This window comes from Geotrypetes seraphini, chromosome 4 (assembly GCF_902459505.1).
Source record: "Geotrypetes seraphini chromosome 4, aGeoSer1.1, whole genome shotgun sequence".
Lineage (NCBI taxonomy): Eukaryota > Metazoa > Chordata > Amphibia > Gymnophiona > Dermophiidae > Geotrypetes > Geotrypetes seraphini.
The window spans coordinates 220,248,375-220,266,673 of NC_047087.1; the positions used below are offsets into that span (position 1 = coordinate 220,248,375).

At 41.9% G+C, this 18,299-nt stretch overlaps 1 protein-coding gene across 2 annotated transcripts in view; it reads right to left on the minus strand.

The window, feature by feature from the left end:
• Positions 1-18,299, minus strand: part of CSGALNACT2 (chondroitin sulfate N-acetylgalactosaminyltransferase 2) — a 105,968-nt gene that overhangs the window by 21,010 nt on the left and 66,659 nt on the right. For both annotated transcript variants that reach the window (XM_033942179.1, XM_033942180.1), the window contains 3 exons: positions 15,359-15,575; positions 5,929-6,030; positions 1,082-1,260 (listed from right to left, as the gene is read on the minus strand). In XM_033942179.1, the coding sequence (XP_033798070.1) occupies positions 1,082-1,260; positions 5,929-6,030; positions 15,359-15,575 (498 nt within the window). The remainder of the gene's footprint in view (positions 1-1,081; positions 1,261-5,928; positions 6,031-15,358; positions 15,576-18,299) is intronic.

An 18,299-nucleotide genomic window follows, 5' to 3' on the forward strand; every position in this document is an offset into this window, starting at 1 on the left:
CATTTAAAAAGAGGTACCTCTGGGGGGGAGGGGGGTAGAGAGGAGGAAAGGAGCTGGCGCCCCTTGTGAAGACAGCGCCCAGGGCAGTGCCCCCTCCTCCCTCATTATGCCACTGGTTCACAAGCTTCCCCTACTAGAGGATAGGCTGCATCTTAAGAGGCACTTTGTCTTTATTCTCATATTAGGGTGGGAGGGAGGGAGAGGGGGAAAATATTTTGTAACATTCTTTGATCAATTGAAAGTGCTGACAGGAACCTGCGTTTATTCATACATGTTAGTTTCACAGCACATTCCTCCATACACTACATAATCTTTATTTATATTGTGTTGTAAAGCTGCATTTCTTAACTCTCTCTTGGAGTATCCTCTAGCTAGTTGGGTGGCCAGGATATTCACAATGAATATACATGAAACAGATCTGCAGGCGACGGAGTGTGTGTGCTTGTAAATCTCATGCATATTCATGGTGGTTATCCGGAACACCAAATGGCTAAGGGGTACTCTGGGACTGGTTTGAGAAACACTAACTTAAAGCAAGTCATAAAACAGGGAATTCTAAACAAATCAGAGAGCAATTATGTGCAAGAAAAATGAATCCGTGCCCTGAACTGCTTAGAGTTAAAGCAGATATAAGCGAGCCAGGGGTGGATCAAGGCAATCAACTATTGTTGTTCCTCCCCCCGCCCCCTCAACTCTCCTACCACCTCCTCTTGCCAGCACTGCAGCAACAATAAGCCGAATGATAAACACAAGGTCTCTGAGACCCATGCGCCATGTGTTTATTATTTGGGGGGAGAAGCTGTGGTGGACATTAGGAAGTTCTGCTAACCCAGAACGAAGTGAGGAAGTCATTGCTGGTGTGGATGAAGGCACTTCATGCCACTCCAAAATTTCTGCCGCCTAAAGCGACCACCCCTGAAGTGAGGCAATGGCCAAACAAGACTTGCCCAAAGACACAGTGAGCATCAGAGGTAGAAGCAGGGCTTGACCACAGTCTCTCAGCTCCCAACCTATTATTCTTGCCACCAGGACACGCCTCTTCCCTAGTCACCTGACATAGCAACCAACATGATTAACTCACCAGGTTCAGTGTTTAAACGGCAGCTGTGGAGGAACTCGGCTGTGAAATAAATATCGACGTCGCAGAAAAACATCAAGACCTCACCCTTCTCCCAAGCCCGGGCACCGACTTCTAGGCCCCATCCACGATTAAACTCTTCATTCAGCGAAACCAATGTGTAGTTATGAAAGTCTGTTTCTCTACAAAATATATGAGTTATTACATACCAAGGGTCAGCAAAAACCTTTTTAATGTGGAGAAGTTTCACTTCAATGCTGTTCCAGATAATAATTTAGTTTTTTTTGTTAGGTAAAATACTTTGGGGGCCATTTATCAACAGTGCACTAACACCATTAAGATGCATTATATATTGCAGGTTGCATTTTAAGCGATGGACCCTGCAGTAAATAATACACATTAATGACATTAACACATGCTGTTAGTAACTAATCTCGTTTGTGTTTGAGGAACATTACATTGCTTACCTCAAATCACTTTCCACTAGTATTTTTTTCAATCACCAAAAGCAGTGCCAGGAAAAACATCACATTCTAAAAGCTAATACAACTCATTCTTTGTCTGTTACCAGTCATAGCAAGTTTTAATTGTATGACTTGAAAACATTAGCTATTATCTATATTTCCAGTTTATTTTCACATGCTAAATATACAGTATGTTATACACACACACAGGTACAGAAAGATACAGTGTTCACCCGGTCATTCACGGTCGACGGTTTGCGGTCCCGGTCATTCACGGTATTTTCCGACCACGAACTGCCGACAAGGAGAGGGCAGCAGGAGAGGCAGGAGAGAGCAGCCGGAGTGCCGCGAGTGCAGGAAATCACTCACAGTACGCTCCGACCGCCTCTTCCTGCACCAAGTCGGGCCTTATCCAATCAGGAGCTGCTTTGACACGCAGCTCCTGATTGGATAAGGCCCGACTTAGTGCAGGAAGAGGCAGTCGGAGCGTACTGCGAGTGATTTCCTGCACTCCGGCTGCTCTCCTATTGCCCTCTTCAGGCTCCCCCATGAAAAACTGTATTTGCGGTTTTTCGAGATTCATGGGGATTCCTGGAATGGAACTCCCGTGAATATTGGGGGAGTACTGTATACCTATCTGTGCCAGTGTAGCATGTATACAGATACACACACAAATGCCAAGTAAGCTTTGTGAATCACCTATGATGGTTTGTATTTTAGCAGAATCTATACTCAAAACATGATTAGAACCAAATCTAAATCCCGTTGACGGAAAAATCCACTGAATAAATAAGAAAAAACAGACTGATATAATTTTGATTATATAAATCAGGGGCCCTCAAACTTTTTAAACAGGGGCCAAGTTCACGGTCCCTCAGACTGTTGGGGACCGGAATATAGTTTGAAAAATAAAAATTGCCATGCACACTGCACATTTTACTTATAATTTTAATGCACCCTATTGTCTATTTTTCTGTAAACCGCTTAGAATCCTAACGGAGTTTAGCGGTATATAAGAAATAAATTACATTACATTACATATCTTATTAAAAGTGCAAACCCCATCCCCCCAAAAAAAAACCCCCATGAAACAACAATACAATATTTAAAATGAAGAATAATTTTAACCAACATAAACTTGCCAGTATTGGAGCACCAACATGAGGCTTGAAATATACTGAGAAAAGCTATTGGAGCGCCAGAATGAGGTTTGGAATTCACAAAAAGAGCTGAAACAGCATACTGAAATTTGGAATGTTCAGTGAAGTACTATTACCAAGCCCCTGCAATAAAGTAGCCCAAATATCCGGCAACTCACTAATGCCAAATGTTTCCCACCAGCTGTACTGAACTTCCAAGAAACCTTCCCGGCAGCAGCAGGGCTGTGTATACCAGGCCATGCGCTCAGCAGAAGGGTCACGCAGCATGAAAGTGACATCAGCGTTGTGTGTCTGGCCGCCCAACTCATGTGAGGGAGTTACTGGCGGCACGCAGTGAGGGGCAGTGAGAACTGCAGAGCGCTATAGTGAGAAAGCCACAATGAAGCAGGTCAGCAACGGTTAGGAACATGAGCAGTAAACTCTCGAGCGTGGACAGAGTAAATGACCTTGGAGGGCCATATCCGGCCTGCGAGCCGTAGTTTGAGGACTCCTGATTTAAATCAACAAAAAGAATCGTATGAAAAAGTGTGAGAAACCTAAAATCCATAACAAATGGCATCCATGAACAGCAGTAACATTTGCTTTAACACTACAGTTGATCAGTCTCGCACATCACCCTTCAGGAACTATACCAGATATCTCCAAACAAAACTATTTCAACTCTATGACATTCGAGGACTTCCTTACATGAACACCTTACTTCATATCTTGCCACAATATTCCAATAGGGTTTATATCCAAACACACAAAGGCCTGGATTCTGAAAGCAGCGCTGTAATCCTACAAACAACACGGATTACTTCCTCAACTGTCCAACCCACAACAATAAATCAGCAAAAAAGAGGGGGTTTCCTTGGAATAATAAACAAACTATTTTTCAAATGACTATTATTGCACATATGGTGTCACAAACTTAATATACTTTAATACCAAACATAACTAATGTATTATTTGAGCTGGTCACACAGCAGCCCAACCCATCTCATCACTTTTCCCAAGTAGAAGATAAACTAGGAGGATGAAGTATCATACAGTGGCCTCAGACTTAGTGCATAGAATCTCTTATAACATATATGTTATTTCAGGTCCTTATTCTGGATTTATGCAATGCCATATAATCATCTACGTCAATCCTCCATCCCACCCTTAATTTTCAGTAGCTTTATTTATTATTTTATTATGACTAATATTAAAAAGTTTTTAATTTATTTGTTTTCAAAACTCTAAGATTATGTATGAATGAATGAATTATATAAATGAAAAGATGAAAAAAAGTGAAATTTTTTTTTTTAAAAAAACAACAACACTTATCTAAATGGCCAGCTGCCAAAACCAACGTTGGTAGGTATTCCCAAAATGCCCAACGCTTTACTGTGTCCAGAGCGTTTCAGCTACACACCAGCCTTCTTCGGGGGACTCTATATCATGTTGCTGAGCTTAACTTAAACCGGAGACCGTAATTAAGTGACAAACAAACAAACTTCTGATACAGATATGGTGGAGCAATGGTTCCCGCCAAACTTCAATTTTAAATTGCTGTAATCGGCAGGCGCCTGAAAAAACGGTACCAGTCATGTGTCACTCAGATTACAGGGCCCAATTTCAAAATCACAGCCTGCGTCAAAGGTAGACGTCAGAAATGTAGACCATGGTTTTACAGATCTACATTTCTGGCGCTTACCTTCAATGTAGAATCATGCTTAGTAGGCGCCAAATGTCAACCCTGCTTATAACCATGCCTCTTTTGACGTTCGACACTGCTAAGCGTCTTCGTAGACGTGATTATGGTGCCATGTTTTGTAGGTGCTTCATGGCGCCTACTTTTTTTTTTTTAATTTGTTTTTAATTGGCTTTTAATGGCACAGTCAATTACCATGCCTTTAATAGCCAATTAAAACAATTAACTTAGGCACTGGTAGTGGATTTTTTTTGTAAATTTAGGGTCACTGTCTTCTTGCATGTCCATTTTCAGCCATTCTCCCAAAGGATTTCTACACTTAAAAAGCAGAATTCAGAATTCCATCAATGATGGCAAGCTACCAGGGTCTGATTCAGCAAAGCAGCCTCACATCACAATACCTCCACCAATCAGGATGAGTGTCTTACTTTGGTAGGCAGTGTTTGTTTTTAGCTAAATAAAACCTTTTATTGTAACCCAAAAGTTTAATTTTTGATCATCTATCCAGAGAACACTATACTAGAAGTCTTATGGGTCACCTAGATTCCCCGCGAATGCGACTTCCATTCATTTTTTTTTCCTGAGTGATGTGTGCTTTTGGGGGGTGATCCTGGCAGATAGCATCACTGCAGCCTTCAGCTGTTCTTATTTGCATACACATAACTGGTTTTCTTGCATCCAGCTTTTAGTCTGCCAGGATGGGAATATACCAGGTGATCATAACCTCCTCCCTTTCCATAACTATCTAAGGGTCACGATTCCAATGCTTTTCTGGTACAATGATGTTTTAATGCTTACAGAGTTTCCCAATGAATAAGACGGGTCACCTTGTTGTGCCTTTCTATATAAAAATTCTCCACTAGAAAATGTCACAGGGACACAGGAACTCAATTTTCCCGTCCCATCCCCACGGGCTTTGTCACTGTCCCTGTCCCATTCCTGTAAGCTCTGCCTTAACCACACAAGCCTCTAACACTTATGATTTTAAAGTATTTGAAGTTTCTACAGATGAGGACAGAGCTTGCAGGAATGGGGCAGGGACAGGAAAAGAACTTACAGAGATAGGACGGGAAAATGAGTTCCCGCGGGGATGGGGAAAAATTTTTCCCTGTGTCATTCTCTATTCTCCACCATCAGCACTTCAGAGCCAGTCACAAGTTAACTGTTTCTAGCTCAGCACTGAAGGTTTTGTCTAAAAGCCGTTCTTATCTAAAAACATGCCACAGCTTGGAACAACTTCAGACACTCACTCAATACATGCATTCCTGATAATGTTGTAGGAGAAGACCCAAAACATGTGCATAGAACTCTTGTACACTAATTTACATCACTTTAGGTCTGATTCACCATGACTTTTCTCCCATTCTGTGTCTTATGGAAATAAAGTTGTGAATATTGTTTTATTCATAGCCTGACTTTCTAAATGTTAAATTTGCTTGTATATTTTTTTTTTAGAGAAATGAAAATATAAATATGTATCGGCATTCATTGGAGAAATGAAAATATAAACTGTATCGGCATTCATTGGTTCAGCGTTAACTCACATACCTTGCTACTCCTTCTAAGATGTGCCGGACTTCTGAAAGACCCTCTTCTCCAAAATATACAACTGTGAGGTGGATCCTCTTATCTTGATAAATACATACATCCCTATAGGAAAAAACACTGTTAAAGCGTCTGTAACAAGACATTTCTCTTACATAGAATTTAATGTAGATAAGCTTCTTGTTCAGATAAATACATAGATGATACTATATGTGCATCTAGCTCCCTAGTGGAGTAGCCGCCTAATGGTTACAGCAGCAGGTGAGAACCAGGGAAGCCAGGGTTTGAATCCTTTTGCTGTTCCTTTGGATCTTGGGTAAGTCATTTAATCCTCCACTGCTTCAGGAATAAACAGACTGCAGGTAATTTGGGGACAGGAAAGTCCCTAATGTACCAGAAAGCACAGTTACTTACTGTAACAGGTGTTATCCAGGGACAGCAGGCAGATATTCTCACATGTGGGTGACATCATCCACGGAGCATGGATGCAGACAGCCTCGCAAGCAGACTTGCTTGTAAAACTCTGTGACTGCTGCAAGCACGAGTGCCTTCCCGCCCAACGTAGGGCACACGTCTCCTCAGAGTCTCCTCAGTTCAGATAGCTAGCTAAGAAGCCAACCAGGGGAGGTGGGTGGGTTGTGAGAATAGCTGCCTGCTGTCCCTGGATAACACCTGTTACGGTACGCAACTGTGCTTTATCGCAGGACAAGCAAGCAGCATATTCTCACATGTGGGTGACCTCCAAGCTAACCAGAATGAGATGGTAGGAATGTTGGCAATTTAGGAGAATAAGTTTTTTAAAACTGCCTGGCCAAAATGTCCATCCCGTCTGGAAAAAGAATCCAGACAATAATGAGGGTGAAGGTATGAACCGAGGACCAAGTGGAAGCTTTGCAGATTTCCTCAATAGGAGTAGATCTAAGGAATGCAACTGATGTCGCCATGGCTCTGACTTTATGGCTGTGACTCGACCCTGTAAAAGCAGTCCAGCCTGAGCATAGCAGAAAGAGATGCAAGCAGCCATCTATTTGTAGATGGTGCGCTTGGAAATTGGATGTCCCAACTTGTTTGGATCAAAGGAGACAAAAAGTTGAGGAGCAGATTTGTGTGGCTTAGTGCGTTGCAAGTAGAAAGCCAAAGCACGCTTCCAGTACAGAGTATGAAGAGCTATTTCTCCAGGATGAGAATGAGGCTTTGGAAGAAACACTGGAAGTACAATGGATTGGTTGAGATGAAATTCTGAAACCACTTTAGGTAAGAATTTAGGATGAGTATGGAGGACCACCTTGTCATGATGGAAGACTGCGAAAGGTGGGTCGCTACTAAAGCTTGTAGCTCACTGACTCTGCGAGCAGAGTTGAAAGCAATGAGAAAAACCACTGTCCAAGTGAGATATTTCAGATGAGCCGAAGCCATTGGTTCAAAAGGAGGCTTCATCAGTTAAGCAAGAACAACATTGAGATTCCCAAACCACTGGAGATGGTTTGGCTTGACATTGAAAAGTCCTTTCATAAATCTGGAAACCACAGGATCAGCAGAAAGGGGTTTCCCTTCTATAGGCTTATGGAAAGCAGCAATTGCACTGAGATGTACTCGAATAGATGTGGATTTGAGACCTGATTGAGATAAATGCAACAGGTAATCCAAACTGAAGACAAGGAGATGGATTGAGGCTCCTTGTGATGAATGGAGCACCAAACAGAAAATCTAGCCCATTTCTGGTTGTAACATTGACTGGTGGTAGGCTTGCTAGAAGCTTCTAAAATGTCCCTGACAGATTGAGAAGACTGTAGAGTGGCAGTTAGGTTGAGAGGTACCAAGCTGTCAGGTGTAGAGACTGCAGGTTGGGATTAAGTAGAGACCCCTGACTCTGTGTAAGCAGAGAGGGAAACACTGGTAGCTGAAGTAGAAGGGAGAACCGTGGTTGTCTGGGCCACCAAGGAGCTATGAGAATCATGGTGGCATGTCGTGATTGAGTTTGATGAGTGTCTTGAGAATGAGAGGAAATGGAGTAAATGCATACAGAAACTGATGCGTCCATTCCAGAACAAAAGCATCTGCCTCAAGACAATAAGGAGTGTATATCCTAGAGCAGAACTGAGGCAGTTTGTTGTTGTGGGGAGACACAACATCTGAGGGGTCCCCCACAGAGGAAAAAATGTGATGGACAGGCGAGGAATTGAGTGCCCATTCGTGAGGTTATAGAAGACAACTCAATTTGTCCGCCAGTCAGTTTTTCTCTTCTTGAATATAGACCACTTTTAGAAAGGTGTTGTGAAGGATTGCCCAATTCTACACCTTTTGAGCTTCCTGGCAGAGAAGGAGAGATCATGTGCCTGCCTGCTTTTTAACGTAATACATGACAACTTGATTCTCTGTCTGAAAGAGGATTACTTGAACGTGGAGAAGATGCTTTGAGAGCATTGAAGGTCGCTCTGAGCTCCAACAGATTTATGTGACACTGACGATCTGTGGTGGACCACTGGCCTTGAGTACAGAGACCATCGAGATGAGCCCCCCAAGCGAAGGTTGAGGAATCTGTCGTGAGGCCCTACTGATGAGGGGGAGTTTGAAACAGTAAATCTCTGGAGAGATTGGAAGAGAGCATCCACCAGTGGAGAGGAGTCACTGCAATGTGCTGAGAGAGTGGGTCGAAAGCATGCGCCCACTGAGATGCCAGGGTCCACTGAGGAATTCTGAGGTAAAGTCTGGCAAAAGGAGTTATGTGTAGAGGCTATGTGACCTAGGAGAACCATCATGTGTCTCGCTGAAAGTGAAGTGAGGTATGACACTTTGTGACAAACTAAACTAAACTAAAGCTTAACTTTGTATACCGAGTCATCATTCTGAGAAGGCTCGACTCAGTTTACAGCAATTAAATAAACAGGGAATGATTTACAAATGATAAAAAGAAAATAATAGCAAAATTTCAAAATAATTAATTTTTAAAATATTTGGCAAATAGGGTAGTTTTTAAAGATTTAAGGAAAAATTGAAATGAACTGGAACTCCTTAAAATAAAGGGGAGATCATTCCAGAGTTGAGAGAGTTTAAAAACCAAAGATTGAATGAGAGCATCCTGACGTTGTTGAGGAGGGAATGCTCTGAGGTGTACAGTGTCCAGTACAGCTCCCATGAACTGTAGGATTTTGAGAGGGTTGAAGCTGGGATTCTGGAAAGTTGATTTTGAATCCCAATTGTTGGAAGAATCAAATAATCTGTTGGGTCGCTAAAAGAACCCCCTGATATGTTGAATTGTTGATGAGCCAGTCGTCCAAGTATGGGAATACCTGGAGACCATGGCTGTGCAGAGCTGCTGCCACCACTACCAGGCACTTGGTGAAAACTCTGGAAGATGATCTAGGTCAAAAAACAGTACTCTAGTAAAAATTATTATTTCCCACCCGAAATCTGAGGAGCTTGTAAGAGGCTAGATGAATAGAAATGTGTAAGCCTCTGAGATCCAGGGAGCATAACCAATTGGTTTGATCCAGAAGAGGATACAATGATGCTATAGACAGCATTCGAAATTAATCTCCTACAAGGAATTTGTCCAGGAGAGGTCGCAGATCCCCCGTCTTCTTCAGGACAAGGAAGTAACAGGAGTAAAACCCCTTGTTCTGCTGTTCCAGAGGAACCTCCTCGATGACATGGATACACAGCGGAGCTTAAGCTTCATGAAGAAGAAGGGTGGTCCAGAAAGATTGAAAGGATACTCTTTTGTAATTGGAAGGAAGTGCAGAGAGAGGCCGTCCCAGATGAGAGTGAAGTCCCATCTTTGGTAGAAATGATGGAAACGACCCCCTATGGAAAAAAGAGAGGTAGAACAAGTAAGGTTGTGCTCTCTGTGTGAGCTGATTAAAAAGACTGAGAAAGCTTAGGTGCAGCAGAAGTCTGAGGTTTACGCTGCTGCCATTGCTGCTGTTAAGGCTGCTGATTCTTAAGAGGCAACCTTGAATCAGGTGCTGCCTTCTGAGGGAAACGCCTTTGGGAAGATGGAGGAGATGTATAACCCTTATCTGTGGAAGGGTTCGGGTTTGATCTGATGATGGAGGCAAATGACTTCTCATGCTCAGACAAGTGCTTTGTAATTGCCTCAATAGAGTCATCAAACAACTCATTGCCTTGGCATGGGATGTTGGCCAGTCAATCTTGTAGATTTGGGTCCATATCTATGGTGTGGAGCCAGGCGAGATGGCGCATAGCCACCGAGAAAGCAGTGACCCTGGAGGACATCTCAAAAGCATCATATGCAGCCTGGACCATATGTATGCGAAGTTATCCCAGAGTGGAATGCATATGCTAGAACTCTGTCAGGCGATGCTCTGGAATGTACTTGAAAAAAAGTGGGCAAAGCACTGACCCAATATTTGAAATATGATGTAAAGACAAAGTTGTAATTTAAAATTCTATTTGTCATCATAGAATTTTGATACAGGCGTTAGCCAAATTTATCCATGGCCCTTCCCTCTCGGCCAGGTTGGACTGTGGCATAGACCTTGGCTGGATTGGTTGTTTTCAAGGAAGACCCAACAAGAAGAGATTGATGGGATAGTTGAGATTTTTCAAATCCCGTACAGTGAACCATTTGATATCGAGATTCCAGTTTCACTGACACAGCAGGAACGGAATATGGTGTAGCAAGATTTCTTTTGAAATTTTGAGTGAGAATGCCATTCATGGGTAATTTCTTAGAGTAATTTCTTAGAGTAGGGTAATTTCTTACTCCTTAGAGTTTGTTGAATCAGACTGCAAAGTGTTAAGATCTTTACTCATTTGGCATAAAAATTTAGTAAATGACATTGAAGCAGAAAAGGGGAGATCCTGTTGAGTTTAAGGCGATCGAGAATCCCTCGAAGTACGTCTCATGGCAGAGAAAGAGGGTGAAGCCGCTGTGGAATATTGATACCTGAGATCTGAAACCATAGGCAAAAAAGAACCAGCTGGTGATGAAAAAACATAGGAGAAGGACTCAACTGACGAAAGTGGTTCTGCTGTAGATTTCCTCGAGAAGGAAGATGGCTGTCTCGAGGATTGGCTATGCCTCGAGAAACAAGGTCTGTCTCGAGAAGAGGACCTGGGTCTTGATGAATACCTTGACAGATGGTGTGAAGATGAACTGTGCCTCAGAGAACGAGGTAGTGATCTTGAATGCAGTCTCAATAAGGAATGTTGAGGAGTCGTCGCCCTGTGCCTCAAAGAAGGCAATGCCTTATGCGTAGAGGAAGGGCTGGAAGTTGGAGATCAAAGTTGAGTCACTGATAAGGACTCAGCTCCTTGTGCAGATGCATCTCGAGACACTCGCAAAGACTCAACTCCTTGCATAGAGTGTGTAGATTGATTTCGATGCACTCTGAAGAACTCGACTCCTCGTATAGAGTGTGTTGGTTTTCCTCAAGGCACTCTCAAAGACTCGACTCCTTCTATTACTGCTGAGTGCTAAGGCTGGCCTGCAGGAAGCAGGTCAAGACAGGAGTTAATTTGGCAAGCATGTTACCAAACTCCTGATGCAGAATAACTTCCAACATACTCAGCAAAGCCGGAACCGAGACCAGTGGAGCTAGTACAATTGGTGTGGCTATAGACTCTGACGACCTCGAGGAAAAGTGTTGCCTCAATTTTGAGACACGCTTCCTGGGAAGTCACGAAGTGACAGGATTTACCAGTCTTGCTGCTGAAATGGCCTGCGACTCCTGAGGGGTTGGCTTGGATAGCTTACCAGATGGAGACACTGAGGATAATGGCTCATCCGGATTGGATTTTGCTGACTTCCCTGAGGATGAAAACTTCCCCATCGAGGAAGGTTTGATTGAGATTGAAGATTTTGACCCCGGAGAAAACTGTGCTGGAGTCGAGGTTGGGGCAGGAATGGGATTCAAGGCCTTAGGCAAAGGCCGATCCATTTGTGGACTCGACAACATCAATTGGTAAGTGTAGCACAGCGGATGCCCGACTCCAAACGTGGTCAGGCTACACTTCGTAACCCTGTGACCGGCCGGGACTGGAATGAAACACGGATGTGCAAAATTGAAGCCCACAGGCTGAAGCTGTGAGTAGGTCCCGCCGTGACAAGAAGAAAATAAGAAAGAAACTATATATATATATTTTTTTTTTTTTTTTTAAATGAAATGTGCAAAGAAACACAGCGACCCTGTAAAGAAAATGCATGAGACATGGTGAGAGAAGGCATGAGTAGAACTAAGTCTAGTGCAGAGTATAGAAACGAGTGGCTTCTCGGCTCCGCGGAAAACTGAGAACTGAGGAGACACGCACCCTACATCAGGTGGGAAGGCACTCGCGCATACGTAGTGCGGCAGTCACAAACTTTCTTAAAGTTTTACAAGCAAGTCTGTTTGCAAGGCTCTGTGGATGATGTCACCCACATGTGACCCACCTGCTTGTCCTGGGATAAAACAATTTATGCCTGATCTTGAAACCCCTCTTTATTAATAGTAAATAAATTATATAAGCAAATAAACTAAAACAGTCACATAAACATATGGCAAATGATATATTAAAATCATGGACTCGACACGTCCATGTTTTGGCTATGGTGACTGCATCAGGAGTCCTAAAAGATAAAAACAAGCCACAAATGGCATCCAAATTTGGGATAGAAGCTGTCGCCATAGCCAAAACATGGACCATGTCGAGTCCTCGATTTGAATCTATCATTTGCCACATGTTTATGTGACTGTTTTAGTTAATTTGCTTATATAATTAATTTACTATTAATAAAGAGGGGTCTGAAGACCAGGCATGCTCTGCTTTTCTGTTTGGATTTTGCCGCTTAGTGCGCAGAGACGACTTTCTCCTTTGTGATTGCCGGAAAACAATCCGCCTTGAACTCCTGAGAAAGGCATCAACTAAAGTCATATAATATTAGAAAACTCAGAAAAAAACATACTGATTTTGAAACTAATTTACAAGTACCCCCATAGATGAGAAATATATGTGTACAGGAAAACTGTGCACACGTCTATATCTGCTATTTAGAATGCATATTTTTCAATAAAGAATGAAACACATAAAATTAAATTTTCAAAAATGTGTGTGTATGTGCAAATCCTCCCCAGACTCACCCCCCAAGAAAGCATCTGCTCATTATATAAAAAATATATGTTAACAAGATGCACATGACACTTTTACTCATATATGTAACAGGTAATTGGAAAAGCTCATTTGTGCATAAAACATTACCTACATAAATGGCTTTGAAAATTACCTCTTTCTATAAAACACTGCAGCTTTTCTGTAATTCTGAATCATGTTGGTAGCAAAATTCATCTGTGGAAAGCACAACTGGGTCCTTTAAGAGCTTAGAGGACCTTTTTAAAGTTGCATTAGGCGCTAATGCAGGCCTAACACAGCTTTAAATAGTGTACTGTGAAACAAATTCAGGTGTCCTGCAACTGCCAAGTTTGCTTGAGCTAACTACTACTTTTTTATGAGGAACATGTCACTGGCAGACAGTGTGCATGCCTGCAGTAAAGTTAGCACAGCTATATTACCACATGCTGTTAGTGAGTCCTTACTGCCTAGAAAATGGGTGGAGATAAGTGCTCATGTGGTAATTTTTAAAAATGAATACATATAGGGATAATACTAGTATATAGTTTTGATAATATATAAATACATTAAGACTACAAACATCACAATATAATCAATGTTAATTTTAATAAATAAGTAAATAGTGCTCAGACCCACAACCATTGGTGTTTAAGTGTAATCATATAGCTGCCATTAGACCATCATAGCACTATTCTTGTCTATGCCACCAATAAAACTTTCCATATACTTTATTAATACAATGAACTTATCTTTTTTGGTGGTCAATTGTATGTTGATGGTCACCTAATCGGCAACTAGGAGTTGTAAAGTGCTTGTGCATAATCAAAAGGACTTTTGGAAGCCATGAAACAAGTCCTCCCTCCGACTCGAGTTTCGCATAGCGTGTGCTTCCTCAGGAAGGGATTATTTACCAGATCATAAATATAATTATTACCTAAATATCATCATAAGATCATTTAAACACTGACATTTATCAACACATTTCAAATATTCCTTAAAATATGTACCATGTAATACCTTAAATCAGCTTCCATGGACGAACTTCATCCAACCAGCTCCGCCAGAGCACTCCACTAACAATCCTCACAAAGTTAATTCATCGTCATCATTACTAAACTCCTCCCTTTATTCAATAAGACCTTCTGATCACTACAGCCAATCGGGGGGGGGGGGGGGGAGGGGGGAAAGAGTCGGTAGTTCTACAGCTGGAACCAATCAATTTCGTTATTGAGTCCTTTGGGACTCAATGTCTGCCAATCAAAAATAAACCGGTGTTCTTTCTCCATTAAAATCAGAGTAACATCTCCCTTATATCCAGATATGTGTAATAACACTATATATCGTAACTCTTCACTCATGTGTCCCTGATCCAACCAATGTGACACAAGGGGAGGCAGATGTAGTGATCAGGAGGTCTTATTGGATAAAAGGAGGAGTTTAGTAATGATGACGATGAATTAACTTTGTGAGGATTGTTAGTGGAGTGCTCTGGCGGAGCTGGTTGGATGAAGTTCATCCATGGAAGCCGATTTAAGGTATTACATGGTACATATTTTAAGGAATATTTGAAATGTGTTGATAAATGTCAGTGTACAAATGATCTTAGGTAATAATTATATTTATGATTTGGTAGATAATCCCTTTCTGAGGAAGCACACGTTATGCGAAACTCGAGTCGGAGGAAGGACTTGTGTTTCATGGCTTCCAAAAGTCCTTTTGATTATGCACAAGCACTTTACAACTCCTAGTTGCCGATTAGGTGACCATCAACATAGAATTGACCACCAAAAAAGATAAGTTCATTGTATTAGTAAAGTATATGGAAAGTTTTATTGGTGGCATAGACAAGAATAGTGCTATGATGGTGTAATGGCAGCTAGTGTTGTGTATATGATTACACTTAAACACTGATGGTTGTGGGTCTGAGCACTATTTACCTACTAAAATGTACATATTACATTTTCGCTCAGCAAATTGTATTTCTATACTATTGCCTCCTGAGGTCTCTGATCTCTGTATTTCCTCTGAATATCTACTTATTGTATTTCGCTGAATGTCCAGCACTCTTGATTGTAAACCGCCTAGAAGTCGCAAGATTGTGGTGGTATAGAAGAATAAAGTTATTATTATATTATTATTATTTATTTATTAAAATTAACATTGATTATATTGTGATGTTTGTAGTTTTAATTTTTAAAAATGGCCATGCCCTAATGGCAACATTAGTGCATGGCAATTAATACAAAAAATAGAAAATTGGCCGTTTTATAGCCATGGTAAAAATGGCCTTAGCCCAAGCTAAGGCCACTTTTTTGCTGCAGCTTAGTAAAAAGATCCCTTAATTCCTTCCCCATTTCCTTACCTAAAGTTCTGCATAAATTGTGAAAATGCCTCGGTCCGCCCTGAAAGGGGGACAATGATATTAACAATGGATTTGGAGATATCGAGAATTTCACTCTTCACTTTCATGACTGGCCCAAAAGGCCTGAAAAGTGTGACATGTCTGTAGTCCATCTGATCTGCCTTTCTGTAGAAGAGTTCATACTGAGTTCCTTTGTCTCTCTCTGTGCGATAATAACCTAAGAAATGTAAAAAAAAAAAAAAAAAAAAAAACATAACAGGAAAAAGAACATTACACATGAAGAACCTGTTCATGAACATCTGAGCAACAAGATAGGAGAAGGGTCTCAGACAATTAGCAGACAGAAATGCAGGTATTTTCCTATGGTAACATAGTAGTTTTAGTAATAATAATAGCATCAATCAAACTCCCCTTTTGCAAGCTCACTGGTTACCAGTGGAACACAGAATCACTTATAAAATTATTCTATTAACATTCAAGACCAGACAAAACATAGAAACATAGAAAAGACGGCAGAAAAGGGCTATAGCCCACCAAGTCTGCCCATTCCAAATTCCCGCCCCTCTGATTTTACTCCCTTAGAGATCCCATGTGAACATCCCATTGTCTCTTAAAATCTGACACGCTCTTGGCCTCAATCACCTGCAGTGGGAGTTTGTTCCAATGATCCACTACTCTTTCAGTGAAGAAGTATTTTCTGTAGTCGCTATGGAACTTCCCTCCCCTGATTTTTAACGGATGCCCCCTGGTGGTCGAGGATCCCTTGAGGTAGAAGATATCTTCTTCTGACTCGATACGGCCCGTGATATACTTAAATGTTTCAATCATGTCTCCCCTCTCTCTTCGTTCCTCAAGTGAGTACAGCCGTAGTTTATTCAGTCTTTCTTCATACGTGAGATCCCTGAGCCCCAAGACCATCCTAGTGGCCATACGTTGAACCGACTCGATTCTCAGCACATCTTTTCGGTAGTGTGGTCTCCAGAATTGAACACAGTATTCCAGATGAGGCCTCACCATGGACCTGTACAGCGGCATCACTACTTCAGGTCTCCTGCTGACAAAACCTCTACGGATACAACCCATCACTTGCCTTGCCTTGGAGGAAGCCTTCTCCACTTGATTAGCAACCTTCATGTCATTACTAATGATCACCCCTAGATCACGTTCCGTTGTGGTCTTGGCCAAGGTCTCACCATTTAGTATGTAAGTTCTGTGCGGGTTTCTCTTTCCCAGGGGCATTACCTTGCACTTTTTAGCATTGAAGCCTAGCTGCCATGTTGCTGACCACCGTTCTAGCAGCAGTAGATCCTGCGTCATATTATCAGGCAAGGTGTTTTTACCTACTATGTTGCAAAGTTTGGCGGCGTCGGCGAACAGTGATACCCTTCCTCTAAGTCCTTGGGTCATATCTCTTATGAATAAGTTGAATAGAATCGGGCCCAAGACCGACCCCTGCGGCACTCCACTAATCACGCCTGACGTTTTGGATGAGGTACCGTTTACCACCACCCTCTGAAGTCTACCACTCAGCCAATCCTCAATCCATGTAGTTAGAGTGTCCCCTAATCCTATCGACTTCAGCTTGTTCAATAACCTTCGGTGTGGGACGCTATCAAAAGCTTTACTGAAGTCTAAATATACTACATCCAGTGACTCTCCGGCATCAAGTTGTTTAGTAACCCAGTCAAAAAAGCTGATTAGGTTAGATTGGCAGGATCTGCCCTGGGTGAATCCGTGCTGGTGGGGATCACGTAGGTTTTCCTCGTCTAGGATTGTGTCAATATTTCGTTTGATCAGTGTTTCCATGAGCTTGCACACTATAGACGTGAGACTCACCGGTCTGTAGTTTGCCTTCTCTGTCCTGCAGCCCTTTTTGTGGAGTGGGATAACGTTGGCGGTTTTCCAGTCCAAGGGGACTCTTCCTGTGCGTAGGGAAAGATTGAAAAGAACAGATAGTGGTTCTGCCAGGACTTCTCTCAATTCCCTGAGCACTCTGGGATGTAGGTTGTCCGGTCCCATGGCTTTGTTTACTTTGAGTCTTGATAGTTCGTAGTAGACGCTACTGGGCGTAAACTCGAAGTCATGAAATATGTCCTTATGGCTGTCTCCCATCTGAATCTGTGGACCAGCTCCCGGCGCTTCACGGGTGAAGACTGAGCAGAAGTATTCGTTTAGTAATTCTGCCTTGGCAGAATCTGATTCTACAAGATTACCGTCCGATTTCTTCAGGCGTTCTATCCCATCTTTGTTCCTTTTCCTGTGACTAATATAGCTGAAGAAGGATTTATCCCCTTTCTTAATATTCCGTGCTAGATCTTCTTCCATTCTGAGTTTGGCCTCCCTGACTGCTATTTTGACAGCTTTTGACCTGTCCAGATAGTCTTTTTCCGCCTCTTGTTTTCCTAGATGTTTGTAGGTGATAAATGCTTCTTTTTTCTTTTTAACGAGGTCCGAAATTTCTGCACTGAACCATTGGGGTCTTTTGTTCCTCCTGCGCTTACTTACTGTTCTTATGTGGCGGTTTGTTGCTTCATGTAGGGTGGACTTCAGAGTCAACCACATATCCTCCACATTGTCAGGTTGTGCTTGTTTTTGTAACTCCTGATGGACAAAACTTCCCATGCGGTCGAAGTCTGTGCCTCTAAAGTTGAGAACCCTCGTTGCTGTGTTTGACCTTGAGAAACCTTTCTTGAGGTTAAGCCATACCATATTATGGTATGGCTTAAAAACAATCAACCCAAATTTATTAATAATCTTCTTACTCCTTATAATCCTTCTAGGACTCTAAGATCAACAGCCAATAACCTTTTTTCTATTCCGTCACTGAAATATATAAATACAATGAAGTCTACTATATTCTCTGTTACTACCCCTTTTCTCTGGAACAGTATCCCAAATTATTTACGCGAAGAATCAATTCTTAATAATTTTAAGATGAAGC